The sequence below is a fragment of the Cimex lectularius genome, unplaced genomic scaffold, assembly GCF_000648675.2.
Source record: "Cimex lectularius strain Harlan isolate CLEC.00 unplaced genomic scaffold, Clec_2.1 scaffold150, whole genome shotgun sequence".
In the NCBI taxonomy this organism is placed as follows: domain Eukaryota; kingdom Metazoa; phylum Arthropoda; class Insecta; order Hemiptera; family Cimicidae; genus Cimex; species Cimex lectularius.
The window spans coordinates 974,322-988,862 of NW_019392717.1; the positions used below are offsets into that span (position 1 = coordinate 974,322).

The following is a 14,541-nucleotide window of genomic DNA, read 5'->3' on the forward strand; positions in this document are numbered from 1 at the left end:
TGAGCTTAACATGCAGATTGATACTAAGCAAGGGATGTTCAAAATATTAAATGACAAATACACACAGATGAGGATACATGCGCATACATCTTACAATGGCTTCCACTTTATATAGCACCTTCACTATATGACCTATACCTACTTCAGAACTATGAACATCAGACGAGATTAATGTAGGCTAGCCAGTATAAGGATACAATACATGAACCAGATATGGCTGCTGAATGTCTGTGAATTTTTAGTAATGTGCGAAGTAAACACATTATTCACGTAATTGCGACCTTCTTACCCCTGATAATTGCAACTTTTGATTCTTGGAGTTCTATATCAACGCCCACCCACAATGGATTTGACACGATTGATGGTTTGCCTACAATAATTACGACTTTGTATGCACCAAATTTGATCTTACTTCTATTATGGTATTTATGCATATGCCTCTATAGCGATCCACATCCGAGCAGGAGCTAAGAGGATAGATGACTAAAGGTCATGAGGCTCTCTGGTGAGGTGCAACTTGTGGAAACTGTTTTGGTTAAATTCATATTGTTCCATTTGTTTGTTTTGTAATCCCACTCCTGATGAATGTACAATTCAAGGTGGTTTTAATGATTGAACAAGATGAACAGTCAGATCTTAACAAAGAGGCTCAGGCAGGGGTACCATCTTCGATTTTGGGTAGGAGGTTAGGAGTTCAAGTGCACGGTGGGGTCATTTTCACCGTGCTTATTTTTTTTATTGATTTTTATTTCAGTGAATTTTTGTTTGTTTCTCAGAAGGGATTCATTATTTTCACCTGGTCACATGGTGATGCCTGATTGCAGCCTGTTTCCCAGGAATTCCACCTTTCACTACAGTGTCAATATGAAAACTGCCACTAAATGAATACATTAAAATATATCGTGGGCATGCTATGCAAATAAGTCAAGTTAAAGTAAGAGCTAGGGATATATACAGGTGTCACGCTTGAATTTAAGTATACTGCCTGCCCTCCACACACATGTAGCAGTGACCAAACTAGTAGGGACTAGAAAAGGGCAATTCCCATTCTGACTTCCAGTGGTTAATTCACTGTTTAAAAAAGAAAATAATAGCTGTGCACACAAATCAATAAAGTTAGTTAAATTTTGACATTAAAACAAACAAATAAAAATTGTATTTCAGTTTTAAAAGAGGTTGCAACTAAAGAAATAATATTTGTGTAAAGAAAAATAAAATTATATTTGATTTAATAGTTGTAATAAAAAGTGTAAATTTATTTTAAAATCGGTCGTAAGGAAAAGAAAATAAGATTTGAAATTTCACTTTTCTTTATAAAAATGAATTAACTTTGATTTTAAAAATTGTAATTTTATTTTAGATTGTAACAGAATATAAATTATTGTTTAATTTTACTCTTTTTTCCTTGTAAGAATAAATTAACTTCTATTAAAACAATTGTAAGTTTATTTTAAAATTGGTTGTATTGCAAACTATAAAAAAGATAAAATGATTCTTTAAATTTTATTTTTAAAAAGACTATTTTTTTAATAGGTTCTAATAAAAATTTCACTCTATTCATTATAAAGAATAAATTAAATTATTGGGTTGTCCGGAAAATAATGCAGGATTTTAAGTTTTCATTAAAAAAAATCTATATAAAATATTCTGTTTACGTTTACAGGATTACTCATTTGTATGAATGTCANTAAAGAACATTGCTTTAAAGTAACTAGTTTCTTTTTTTTTGTTTAATACCAAAATCCTGCATTATTTTCCGGACAACCCAATAGAAAGAACAAAATTAATTTTACATTTCAATAGGTTTTGATATCAAAGAAATATATCATGAATAAAATTTGAGTAAATAAAGAATTTTCTTTTGTTTCTATTTTTGTTTTAGTTGTGGTTTTGCACTGAATATTTGGAATATTTCATTTATTATAAAAAGGTGCCTGATCAATAGAACATATTACTGTAGTCAGGTCCGACTATGGTAATATCATCAAAAAAACAATCCCGATCATAAAAATCTCTAGGACCTCGTTTTCCAGTTTCAGGATTCAGTGTTGGTCCCAAAAAAAAAGAGCTCATATGATCAAGGAGAGCTTCTCTTAGTGAACACAGCAGTGGAATGGAAAAAACGTTTGCAACAGACATGGAAGATCATAAGGACTGACATTCTGGTGACTATAAACTAAATAAAAGACCTCAAAAATGATAATCCATTAGTTGAAAACATCTAGAAATCTCTGTGACACCTAGACAGGAGATGAGAAGTACACCTATAATGGATAAGAGCTCATATGGGAGAAAAAAAAGACAGGTTAGCGTAGGAAGCCGCTGTGCTGAATGTAAATTTATAAATATCAAACCAGATATCTTCTAAATTTAAAGTGGAGAAAACGGCAAACGGAAAACAAAATAATTCTTTACAACCATAGACAATAGACTTCAAATTGATATGGGAATACATTTTAAACTGGCCCAGATCATGGCTGCAATACTGATTTAAGATAATAGACGTCTTTGTGATGATCAAATTGTTCAGTCCTAGAGTCAAAATGATTAAGGAAATTGTTATATGATGTAAACAATGGGAAAAAAACACTTTAGTTATTATTTAGTTACACTTGTAAATTTTAAAAAGTGATATTGTGATACTGATATAATTATTTGTACAAAATGTGTATAAAGTAGGATCAAGAACGTGTAATAAAAAAGGAAGCTTATCAATACACTCCCTCCACTGAAGGGTTATAGTGGTGAAAGAAAAAAATCTCTGACCATTATTCTGTGACTTGTCTGAGTCTTTCATGACAGAATAAAACATGCCGATACACCTCTTTCACAATTTGCAGTAACTGACAAAACAATTCAGTAATAATCTGGATCTATATATGGTCTGGATGAAAAACAAATTCAATTGTTACTGCCAAGCTTCCGATCTATTTTAAGGTCATCATCAGGGGAAAATGGGTCAAAAGCGTAGAATAAGTTTTTCATCCAGACCATACAGAGATCCAGAGTTCTCGTGAATAAAAAAGTGGTTGATACATCTATCACTTTAAACGAAAATAACTTAACCCAACTGAAGACAATAAAATTCTGACTCATGACTGATAGACAAAAATCAGGATGATCAGAGATGGAAAAAGCAACAGGTCAATCCTCTGACACCATAAAATTTCATAATTGAAGGAAATTATGACAATAACATATTTTTTATGGGATGCATCAGTGACCACAATAATTAAGGTGTTAACACGATTACTAATTACTGTAACATACTTACATTTTTTTTTAACACCAGCACTCAAGTGGATGAAATGATCTCTTCTGTTGCGAACCCCCGTAAAACATAGAGGAAAAAAGCATGTACTTATTTCATAACAAAAATGAATTCTTACTGTTAACTTTATCAATTAACCTCTTCGGCAGGTGAGAGCCTTCTGTTAGATGTTCTTCTGGTCAGAGGGACACACAGGATCTCTGGGCACATATGCCCCAGACCCTTGAGGATGTGGACTTTTCCATAAGGTGGTCTATTTATGACATTGTTAATGGTTTTATCCACATCCTCTGGCTCTAAAATAAAGATTATAAAGATAAGTATGCAGTAGCGGGGTGAGTCTGCAATCCGACCCCAGGTAGGGGCTTGACCGGGGGGTAGTGCGGAGCTTATTAGGGGCTTATATTCCTTCCAACTTTCTTCTATCCCAGTACATAGAAGGATGGCTGATGGGTCCTGATTGATTATATTATTGTAAAATGTGTAATGTAAAAATTCTTGCGTCTCTATTAACTGGTAAATAAACTAACATAACTTATCACAGCTTTCAGTAACCAAAACAATTCTATAGTTAATTAAATAATAAAAACAATTAAATGGGATTCACTCTTTGTCTTAACTCTGGTTTATATCCTATATAAGCTGTAGTGCGAATAAATATATTAAAACATAACGTTCCTTTTTTTTTAATAACCCTAAATATGTACATGTAAACAAGATAATACATAATATAAAGATACTTAGCCAACAAAACTAGAACTATTTGGAATGTTTAGTAGACATCTTCATCACTTTGCTCCTCCTCTTGGTGGATGCTCGGGCTGCGATGGTTTCCAACGGCATTTCTCATTCTAAATCAAATTGTAATCAAGTTGATAAAATGTTAATAAAAGAGAAAGCATTGGAGGAATATTAAAATTATGTTACTGATATGTTTATTGTTAATTTATTAGCCTAATACAAATTAACATTCAGCTGCAGGTACATTAACATTAGCTATATCGTCACTTCTAAATTACCAATTAATTACATCCAAACAAGGGCAGCACAAACAGACAAAAAAAAATTCATATTAAAAATAAAACACACCTTTCAATTTACTAGTAATTAATGATATAAAATTAATCATTCATTATTTTTATCATTAATAACAAGCACTTCTCTCACAAAGATATAATTGAGATCAAGGTTACCCTTTTATATCTAGACTGATTAAATAAATCTTTTTTTTAAGGAATATGTTAAAGATAAAATATACTAGGTTACAACAAATGTACTTGTTTATTTAAATGTTTCATTCAATAACAGCGTATAACATGGAAATTTAAATTTAAATTTAAAATCACCTGGAAATAGTTTTTGTCCAAATTAATGAGACAGTGTTCAAAGTAACACAGATTTGATCCCCCCCCCCAAAAAAAAATGTATACTTAAAGTTACAGAAAAGCAAAGCACATGGTTTTTCACAGAATAACTAAAAAAATTGTTTCTAATTGGAATAAAGAACCAGTGCCACTTTTACCCTTTTTGACGCAGTCTTAGTCATTTCAAATGGAATTGTGGAGCAGGAGGAGTGGTAGGAGAGTTGAAAAAACTCTAAATAGAAGGACACAGGTTGTACATCAGAAAAATAGTTACACAGGGTCAATGATATTGACAAGCCCATTTCGGCAACATTGAGGATTTTTTGTGTGGTGCATCAGTAAATACAACTCTATCAAAATTGTGGATAATGCAGAAGAGTTAATTATACTGCTAAATTTAAGTGACATTTCAAAGGATTTGTGAAACGAATAAATCTATCTGTTAGAATTCTGTGGATTTGTGACAATCTATGATTATATAAATCGCAATATCATATATCCTGGCACAGACTATGAGAATAATATGAAGAAAAAAAATTGTAAAGTGGTTTGAACCCTCGTCTATGGCAACCCAACAGATAGTTGGACATTAAACCTCCTGCATGACAGGAATCACAATATTCAAAAATGGATTTTTTTTTCACGGTATACAGTCGATTTTGAAAGGCAGAAGCAAAACTTAGCCTTATGACTTTTTGAAGCAGAGACTATGCTACTTATCAAATTTAATAAAGTCATAGGATATAGAACATTTTATATCTATTTGTTCTATTTTTGCTCATAACTAGATAAATTCATTCACCTTTCATTTTAAGAATGAACTTATACGCCTTATTAATTGGTAAAACCTGAATAGTGAAGAACTCATTGACAGCGTAAGATGCAACATGTATGTCATGCCAACCGTCTTTCTGACACAGCCTGCATCAAAAAGAATAAAAGTGGTACTGGTTCTTTATTCCAGTTTTCCAACTAGAAATGATTTTTTAATTATTCTGTGAAAAACCATGTGCTTTGCTTTCTATAACATTAAGTGTAAAACATCTTCTTTTTTTTTGGGGGGGGGGGAGATAAAATTTAAGGAAATACATAAAATAAAGGAAAAATGATTGAAAACGCATTTTATCCAATTAAACTTTGGTAAACATTTAAAAAAAATCATTTTTAAGTACTAGAGAGCTGTTTTATTTAATAAATGGGGTTTGCTTTTTTTATTATTAAAATGGTAGAAATATGACTTAATTTATTTCTTTTCAATAAACTCTCCCGATGTGGGTTAATAATTTACTTATATGATTTTTTTGTATACTTTTGTTATAAATGCATATTTGTAATAAAATGTATGTACCTTGTTTGTAAATGTTGCAATTGAACTTGAAGGCTTTCCACTTGCTCTTGAAGTTCGTCATTCGTCCTTTGCATTTTTCTATTGAAAGAAACCATTGTTGTATAATTTTATAGTAAATAAATATTAAAACAAATTAAAAGTAATAACCTTAAATTATTAGTGGCCGAATCAACTTCATCTTCAGCAACTGCAAGCTCCCGTTTCAATTCTTCGACTCTGGTTCTCAGCCTTTTAACCTCAGCCTCGTACTGTTCTGCCCTTCTAGTCGTATGGGCCAACTCCGTCGTTTTATCAGTGACCACCTTTTTAAGCTTATTATGGCTGTGTTTAATATCGGTCAACTCCTGAATCGTTTTAAAATCCAGAAATTATTTTTAATCGTGAATAAATTAAAATCTATGGCATACCTTTGCTTTGTCAGAAACTTCTTGTTGCAAATGCCTCAAATCGTTATCGGTAGTTGTTACAGGACGACCTCGCCTCTCAAGTCTCTCTTGAACATCTCTGAGATCGGCCCTTAACTTTTTATTTTCCCTCTCCAATGCCAATTTTTCGGTTTCTAGCCTTTCTCTCTTGCCCCATTCTGCTGCATTTTCTGCTTGAAGTCTTTCTAACTGTAAATAAAAAGGTTTAATAGAATATTTTTAAAAAAAGTATTTACATTGATGCACTTGTACCTACTTGTGCTCTTAATTCAGCAAGTCTTCGATCCATGCCTTCTCGAGACGTTGCCTCATCGAGAAGATCTGCCCTTATTAAAGCTACGGTGTCCTGGTGTTGATCTTGTAGTTGTAACAGCTCCCTCACTGCTTCTTGCCTGGAAGCACGGAGTTCTTCACACCTCTGTTTACATTCAAGAAGCTCTTCTTCCGATCTTTCAACAGTTCTCATCAAATTACACTTTTCCCTGTAAAATAAACACATATGTAAACATACAAATATATATTGAGTCTTTGTTCATAAACAACTTACTCTCGCTCTACTTGTAAGGTTTTTGTAGTTTCATCAAGTCTTAATTGTAACATGGACAGTTTTTGATACATCATTTCTACATCGTTATTCTCTAAATCATCTTTTTTTTGCCCTTTGACACTGCCACAGAAAGTAATTTCATCACCATCACCAGTCCAAGAATCAATGTCCCCACACATTATTGTACTAACCTATGTAAATTATATTAAATAAGTAAAGAAGTTAATAAATTACTAGAAAACACAACTTACAGTCTCCATTGTGGAACATTTATTATCAGTCTCTCCATTTTTTGAACTGGCACCTAGATTACTCATGTCATCTACGCCTGAATCTTTTTCAGGGATACGATCAATGTCAGAACAACTGTTTATATCTTCCTCTCTTTCAGGTAGAAAAGGCTCTCTATCTGATTCCGTCGTATCTAAAGCTTCTAGTAACAATTGATTGTCCCATTGGCCGGCATGTTTCAATAATAGTAAATGTATTCGTTCAAGCTCTTTTTTCATTTGTTCATTATGCGATTCCAGTTCCATTTTCTCCCTTTTATACATGCATGTATCTTTTATTGCTGAGTCGAGTTTGGAACGGAGTAGTTTGGCTTCTTCTCTCGCCCTATTTCTTTCATTCCTAACCTAAAAAACAAAACAAACTTTGGATTAAGAACTAAATTCTTGTAGAATTTTCAATTTATACATACTTTGCTCCATTTTTCTCTCCAATTTGCAGTACAATCGGACCACCATCTCATAGTTTTTTCCATTTGAGCTGCTCTTGCTCTAGCCTCTTCAAGTTCTCGCTGGCGAAGCGCCTCTTTGGCTTCCCAGTCAGTTTCAACAAAACCTCTGGTTGTTGTGATAGAACCATCATGTCTACGAGATGTACTACCAGCGTGGGCCATATCTATTAATGAAAAAATAAATAAATAATTACACAAATAAGATATTTTTTACCACCCCTAAGAAATATTAAAAATGATTAAAAGGTACTAAGACACAACTATACATATTCTCAGACAGCCAAGCAGCCTGAAGACTTTAGACTTTGCCACCTTCAATTCAAATCTGATCTAGGAATGCCTAATGTATCTCCAGCTACTGGGAAATCGTGATCAGTAACTCCTATTGGGTACCAGGACGTGAAGGGATTAAAGGAAATGAACAATCTGAAAAACTACTTGCCACCCTCAAATGAATGTAAAAAGAAATGACTGTATACTGGATGAATTTCCAGGTACAAATCAATCAATTTCTTAACATCTCGACCTGGTAAACCAAAATTCAATTCTTTTTCATGAGGAAAAAACTAAGAAAAATAATAAGCATTTTAGTCATCCATAAAGAGGTGGAAACATCAGACAATGTCCTTTATAATTGCAAATCATTGGCCCATTACAGCTTTTAAAGAAATAAGCAAGTGAGAGCCTTGGAAAGTGCTAAACTGCCTTAAGGGTAGTGTACTTTTCTAGATTTGAAATAATAAAAGAACAGCTAATTCCACAATAGATCATTTAGGTTGCAGTGGAATATAGAAAGACTTTGGTCATCAGTGAACCTGGACAGAAAAAAGCCCACTGGTATATTTTCCTTTTGGTAATTTTAAATTAATGTTCAAAATAGGTCTAGGAACCAATTTCAAATGGTATGAACAGCTTCAGTGATTTCACAGGCTTCTTTTGATCACTCGCTTTAATATTTGGGTATCCTTGGAGAAGTGATTTATTTTTCGAATGCCAAAAAACATGGAAAAAACTTAGAAACATGCTGGCTCTGTCATACAGTGGTTGAGCTCCAGTGTCTATCAACATTCAGGTCATTTCAGCCTCCAACACAATAGTTTATAGATACAAACTCACTCACTCTTAAGTATATTCTTTCCTATTTTTCATGCCATTCACTCAATTAGGTTGGTGGAGTACTTGACATTCCTCCGTCACCCTCCTTACTAAACATTCGCGCTAATAAATACATTTAGTGTAAATATTCACAAGAAACATGAAACAAAATATCTATAGAATTCTGTATTAAGTAAAAAGTCCTGTTACTAAAATTGGAATAGGGGAACTAGATAACTCCTAGATAACAATTCTCATATCGGGTGGCAGTCCTACATGCTCTCTATATACTATATAATGCAGAGCTGTCTTTCTCTACAAACGGGACACCTGCATGAGTTTTGACCCAGGGGTCCGTGTGGTAGATGGGTATGTCCTATCCTTAATCGGGAAAGCATGATCCTTTCCTTCTGGTTCAGACTTCCAGAGGGCCATCGTTCAGTCCATCACCACTGATGTTACCAACATTCATAATGGGCCGGATCATAATAGTGAGATGTCTCAGATGACACTGCATTGTTTAAAGTTTGTGTTGCCCTCCAGCCCGAGTACCCAGACAACTGTTATCGTTTTTCCAAGACCCCCCCCCAACTCACAACGTCTTTCCAATAAGAGCACAAAAGGGTTCACCGAAAATCTGTCGTTTTGAGACTTCAGCGACATATTCTATTATTATTATTATTTGGCTTAATCTGAGTACAGTGAGAATTATCATATTTTTTAGGTTTTGGACAGCTGTTTTGTAATGTACTAGTGTAAGTCAATGATGAAATCCTGCTTTTATACAATGTTTATTGAACACCTATCCTTACGTTTGTCATCATTGATGAAATTTTGTAATTTTAGAAATCATGATAGTGCTTGTATAGAGATAAAACCGTAATAATCACAATTTTTTTTTTAGTAATGATCGCCACAGGATTCCTATGTACATTTCTGTTATACCTACTGATGCTTTTTGAACATAAAAAGTAATAGAGATTTTATATGATTTTGATTCGAAAATTAAAAATCTGGAAGTGGCATGTCATCAATGTAAACATGTTGTGCTGCTACGTCAACTAAACATCAAAACAAGTCAATATTGAGTTAAAATAAGAAAACATTTCACCCTTTATGATAAGAAACTGCGGATGTGCAACGGCCGGGCCCCGAGAGATGAAAAATTGGACTAAAACACCCCCAAAAAAGAGTTTTGGACTCGAGGGAAAACCAGTGAATCTCGAAATGACGTGAACTCTCACGCCTTTTGCTTACCGTTGTCGAATGCGAGAAAGCTGGCAGAAAGTCCTTTCCCACGACGTTGATCCACATAAAACGGCGCTTTTCTTCTTCGATGGACTTTCTTTCGGAGGCTGTTATTAAACTTAATTGGTTCAAATAATTAAAATTCAGTTCACTGGACTTATATATTGAAAATAAAAATAAAATAAAGGAATCGATTCTTGACGCTCGATCAACGCTCCTCTATCTTTGGGCATTTTACCGTTTGAAATTAAATTCCCTTCTGTGTACCTCATCTTTTGGGTAAAATGTACAAAACTAGTCCCTTCTATAGTTGTAATGAAGGAATGATAGTCGAGAGTATTTATTTATTACACTGATGGACCAAAATTAACGCACCACCCTTAAATTTTAATGTATTTAGGTGCTTCCATATTTTCCATAACAAAGATAAGCTTGGTTGTAAAAATAAGGCTTTTAATAAGAAAATGTTTATTACCTAATCCTAACAAATCAATTAGAAAATTCAAAATGTAAAAAAAAAACTTTTTTGTCCCCTTTAATACAGAGTTCTACCTCTGGCACGAATTAAACGCCTTTTTACGAACTTTCCTTGAAATTATTTCTGATAAAACTAATTTTTTCCCATTCATCAGGAACAGACATTTCCAACTCTTCTTGGGTGTTAGGAACTGGGTTTAGTCGTCGTTTACATTGGTCCCAAATTCGTTCTATTGGGTTCAAGTCTGGACTTCGAGCTGGCTACACTCTCAATTCCATAATTCAAGAAGTCATACACAATAGGTGATCTTTGGGGCCTGGCATTATCCAGCATTAGCAAATATCTCTCGACTCTATCCGATGTGGGGGCAAAACACACTACATATTCATAGATTATGTTTTGAAAGTAGTGAAGTTAGAGATCTTCCCCGCAATCGTCAAATATATCCCATCCCAGAATATCAACGACCCACCCTGGTACGCCACCTGAAGAACCATACACCATAGGGTGTACCATTCTCCTGAGCGTCCCCGTACGAAAAATTACTAAAATTACTACCATCTGAAGATTTGAGGCCAACTTTCATCTCATCTGTAAAAAGAACCCCAATCTTCCAATGTCCAATTCACATGTTTTTCAAGATTTCAATATTATAAAAAGGGGCTGCCCGTTGTTAAATAAATTTAAAAAAATTATAAAATCGATATCAGGTTTTATTTTCACGTAGTTGATGTGGGCTTCAATCGTCATGTTTTATAACATTACTCCGAGGTAACAGTCCAGATCTGAAGTCTCTTTACAGAACTGTCATTCTTCAAAATCAAAGAAACAACGCGAATTATAGTTTCTTCCTCGTCTGTTTGTTCAGATTTACAATCATGGCATATGTCACAAGAGGTATGTAATTTAAACACATATTTTGTACGTATTAACGCTTAAATTTGACATGCCTTAAATACCACGTCAGCCTAAAGAACATCAATCAATTGTTAAGTAATGACTTAATGATGATGTGTTCTTCGAGCAGGCAAAATTCATGAATATAGAAATCAATGGTCAGAAGGAGAATTTCCCAACCATATGGAAAACATCAAAGATTGAATTTAATAGAAAATATGGTAACGCCCAAGAATACCCTTCCACCCACAGGGCAATAAGTTTATTGAGTTCCTTAAGGAAAATTATTGAAATAGAGCAAATTCTCAAGTAGTTTCAATTTTTTTAAAAATTATATACTCGTCAAGAGTAAACATATAGCGGAGCTGAGGCCTTCTACAACAGAATGCACCAGACACAGTACTAGAAATGATGAATGATGGAGTGAGTGCGGTGTTCAATCCATAAAAAAAAGAAAAAAAGAACTACTTACTGTGAATAGGAACTACCTTTTTTAAAGAAAGATGAGATACAGTACTCCAACACCCTTTAAACCACTGACAAATTCAGCATCTCTAGGTCATGTGCGACCCATAATATTAAAAATGACTTTTTTTTTATTAAATCCATTAGAACACACATTAGAACTATCGACCACTTTTTTACTCTCGAACATGCAGGACCAAGGTATGATCTTGAAGAAAAAAGCAAATTCATTTGTTACTGCCAAGCGTTCGACCTATTTTAAGGTGTTCATTAGGGAAAGAAATTTTAAATATGTCTACACGTTGACATATTTAAATTTTTTACAGGTGATCTCAAATTTCTTTGAAGAACGACTCAGTCCTAACAAACGGCTTTCATTCTTAGCATTGTTACAGTCCTTGGCAATGTAAGCTTGTCATAATCAGTAGAAAGTTCCTCAAATATATCTTCAGGGACTCCAAAAAAATGTTTTTGCCATCCGCTACATTATCATTATTTGGTAGAATTTCATCTTATGGCTCATTGAAGGAACTATCCAGTATCTCTCTCTCTTTTAAGTGTAATTTTATGATACAGGGAATTTTTATTTTATTTTTTAAATGATAACAATGAAAATTGTAATTGTATTTAAACAAAAATTGTCTCATTTTAAGTTATATTAAGTTATAACATCCATATGTGAATAAATGTGCAGATGTATAAATATACGGACAGGTTAGATGTATGAGTAGTAAAGTACAGATAAAGCCTTTATAATATTGTGAAAGTGTTTGACCTGAAATTTTTGTCTGTTAAATGCAATAATTTTGAGTTTTTATTTATAAAGAACCCAGAATAAATGTATTATATTTTTTGTCATATTTTTAGATGGTACTGTGACAGAAAGTATGCCCTGGGGAGTGGCAAAGCTCGTTGTCATATTTTGGGGTGTGATTAATTTGATTACAGCTTTGTAAGTTTATTTTTAACAACACCTGGTGCTGGTGGAGAAGTAATAATCATTTTGTTTTTAGCTTTCAGACTTTGATACCCGGATTTACTGATGACAGAAGCAGCAACCGATCCAATTTCCGTTCTGGTGGTGGGGGCCGCGGTGGTGGAGGAGGAAGCGGCGGCTGGGGAGGCTGGGGAAATGGTCCAAGAGGGCCAAGGTAACTTGTCAGAAGACAAATTTTGTATCAAAGATTTAATCAAATAATTTTTCAGACCTGGTGGCCGACCATCTGGTGGAAACATACATGGGCTCGGGTCTGTACAGAGTCCTCCATCATGTGGAAGCTGCTGTGGGCTATGATAAATGGATAAATAACACATTGGAATTGGATGGTTTAGTTAAAAATTGAAAAAAAAGAGAAAAAAAAGAAAGAAAGAGTCAAATTACACTATTTTGTTGACTGTGTATATATTTTAGATTTAGTTTAATTATTAAACTAATCTATATAATACTCATAATTAGTACTTATTTATATAAAGTTTTCCATCATATTTATTTTATGATTGATACATGATACATATGAATGAAAACTCTTGTAAATTTTATTTCATGAAATAATTAATCAGTGTTTATATAATAATGTAATTAATAAAAAGTTTACAAAATATACTCAGATGATTACATTTAATTCCAACCCCTTATTCAATAGAAAATCTTAATTTGTATAAATTGCTACAATATAAAATATTAAGTTATTTTAAAGTAATTATGTAAATTTTAAAATTTCCTTCAATTTTTATGTATTTACATTCTTACATGCTTACTGAATAATCAAAAACTATTCTTGTCTGTTTAGCTGAATTTGAGTATTGCATTATTTTTATTAGAACCTTTCTCTGCAACTCAGACCCAAAAAATAAGTGAATGTGTGTCAACCATGTATGGCTGATTCTGAATTGTGCTAAGTTTAGGATAATTTTTCTTCTGCGACTGTCTGGATGCACATGTACTTTCGGGAAAATCCAATTCACTGACGTGCAACTTTTTCTTTACCATATTCTTTATTGCTCGTTTAGCATCAGCAGCTTGGATCTCGATAGTATGGTCTGTAAGGTTGACTGGCCTGGCTTTTCCTTGTTCACTCTAACACTTTATATTAGATTTATTAGGTTTTGTGGTCCACTTGATCAATTAAATTCTTTTCAATTAATTAAGGTTTTGGTTGAGATTAAAAAAATGGCAAAAAGGAGGGAAAATTCAAAAAAGGTGAGGTTGAGATGGGAAGTTGGTGTCTGAGCGGATCAAAGTCGTGATAACTCAAGTGGTAGAGCAGTGGTGTATTTAGCTGAAGGTCGTGGGTTCGAATCCCACTTGTGACACTTACTTTTTTTATCTCAACCAAAACCTTAATTAATTGAATAAACTATATTAGTATGAAACTAACTGATTACCTATTTAATACGTGATGCAAAAATGTTTAGGAAAATGAACTGTTCCACTTCATGTATGAATTGTTTCTAAAGCGGCACAATTTTGGGCTTATTTTGAGGTTTGGAGTAAACATTGGATCAGATCCACCATCTGCTGGAGGTTGTGTTGATTGATGCACTGAAGTGGATGATTTTTAAGTGGATTTTCATATAAAATAATGTATCACTGCGTGAAAGTACAGAACCTAAACATTCATAGTATGTTCCACCAGTTTCTTCTTCCAGTCAACATATACTTCT

General features: G+C 33.4%; 2 protein-coding genes across 3 annotated transcripts; one reads left to right on the forward strand and one right to left on the reverse strand.

The window, feature by feature from the left end:
• Nucleotides 1–3,941: 3,941 nt before the first annotated feature.
• LOC106663316 (coiled-coil domain-containing protein 102A) lies at nt 3,942–10,223 on the reverse strand. Of its 2 annotated transcripts, none has more exons than XM_014388059.2 (9): nt 10,047–10,223; nt 7,656–7,858; nt 7,207–7,590; nt 6,956–7,146; nt 6,665–6,890; nt 6,391–6,597; nt 6,131–6,327; nt 5,984–6,061; nt 3,942–4,122 (listed from the first exon to the last, which is right to left on the reverse strand). In XM_014388059.2, exons 2-9 carry the CDS (start codon nt 7,854–7,856, stop codon nt 4,044–4,046), a joined length of 1,563 nt encoding a protein of 520 aa, XP_014243545.1. In that variant the 5' UTR covers nt 7,857–7,858; nt 10,047–10,223; the 3' UTR covers nt 3,942–4,043. The 2 variants fall into 2 exon arrangements, with proteins under 2 accessions (XP_014243545.1, XP_014243554.1); XM_014388068.2 differs by lacking the exon at nt 10,047–10,223 and adding an exon at nt 9,901–10,035.
• A 905-nt stretch (nt 10,224–11,128) lies between these two features.
• On the forward strand, nt 11,129–13,278 carry LOC106663922 (glycine-rich selenoprotein-like). The gene is made up of 4 exons (XM_014389210.1): nt 11,129–11,412; nt 12,745–12,829; nt 12,891–13,028; nt 13,084–13,278. Exons 1-4 carry the CDS (start codon nt 11,394–11,396, stop codon nt 13,169–13,171), a joined length of 330 nt encoding a protein of 109 aa, XP_014244696.1. The 5' UTR covers nt 11,129–11,393; the 3' UTR covers nt 13,172–13,278.
• Nucleotides 13,279–14,541: the final 1,263 nt, after the last annotated feature.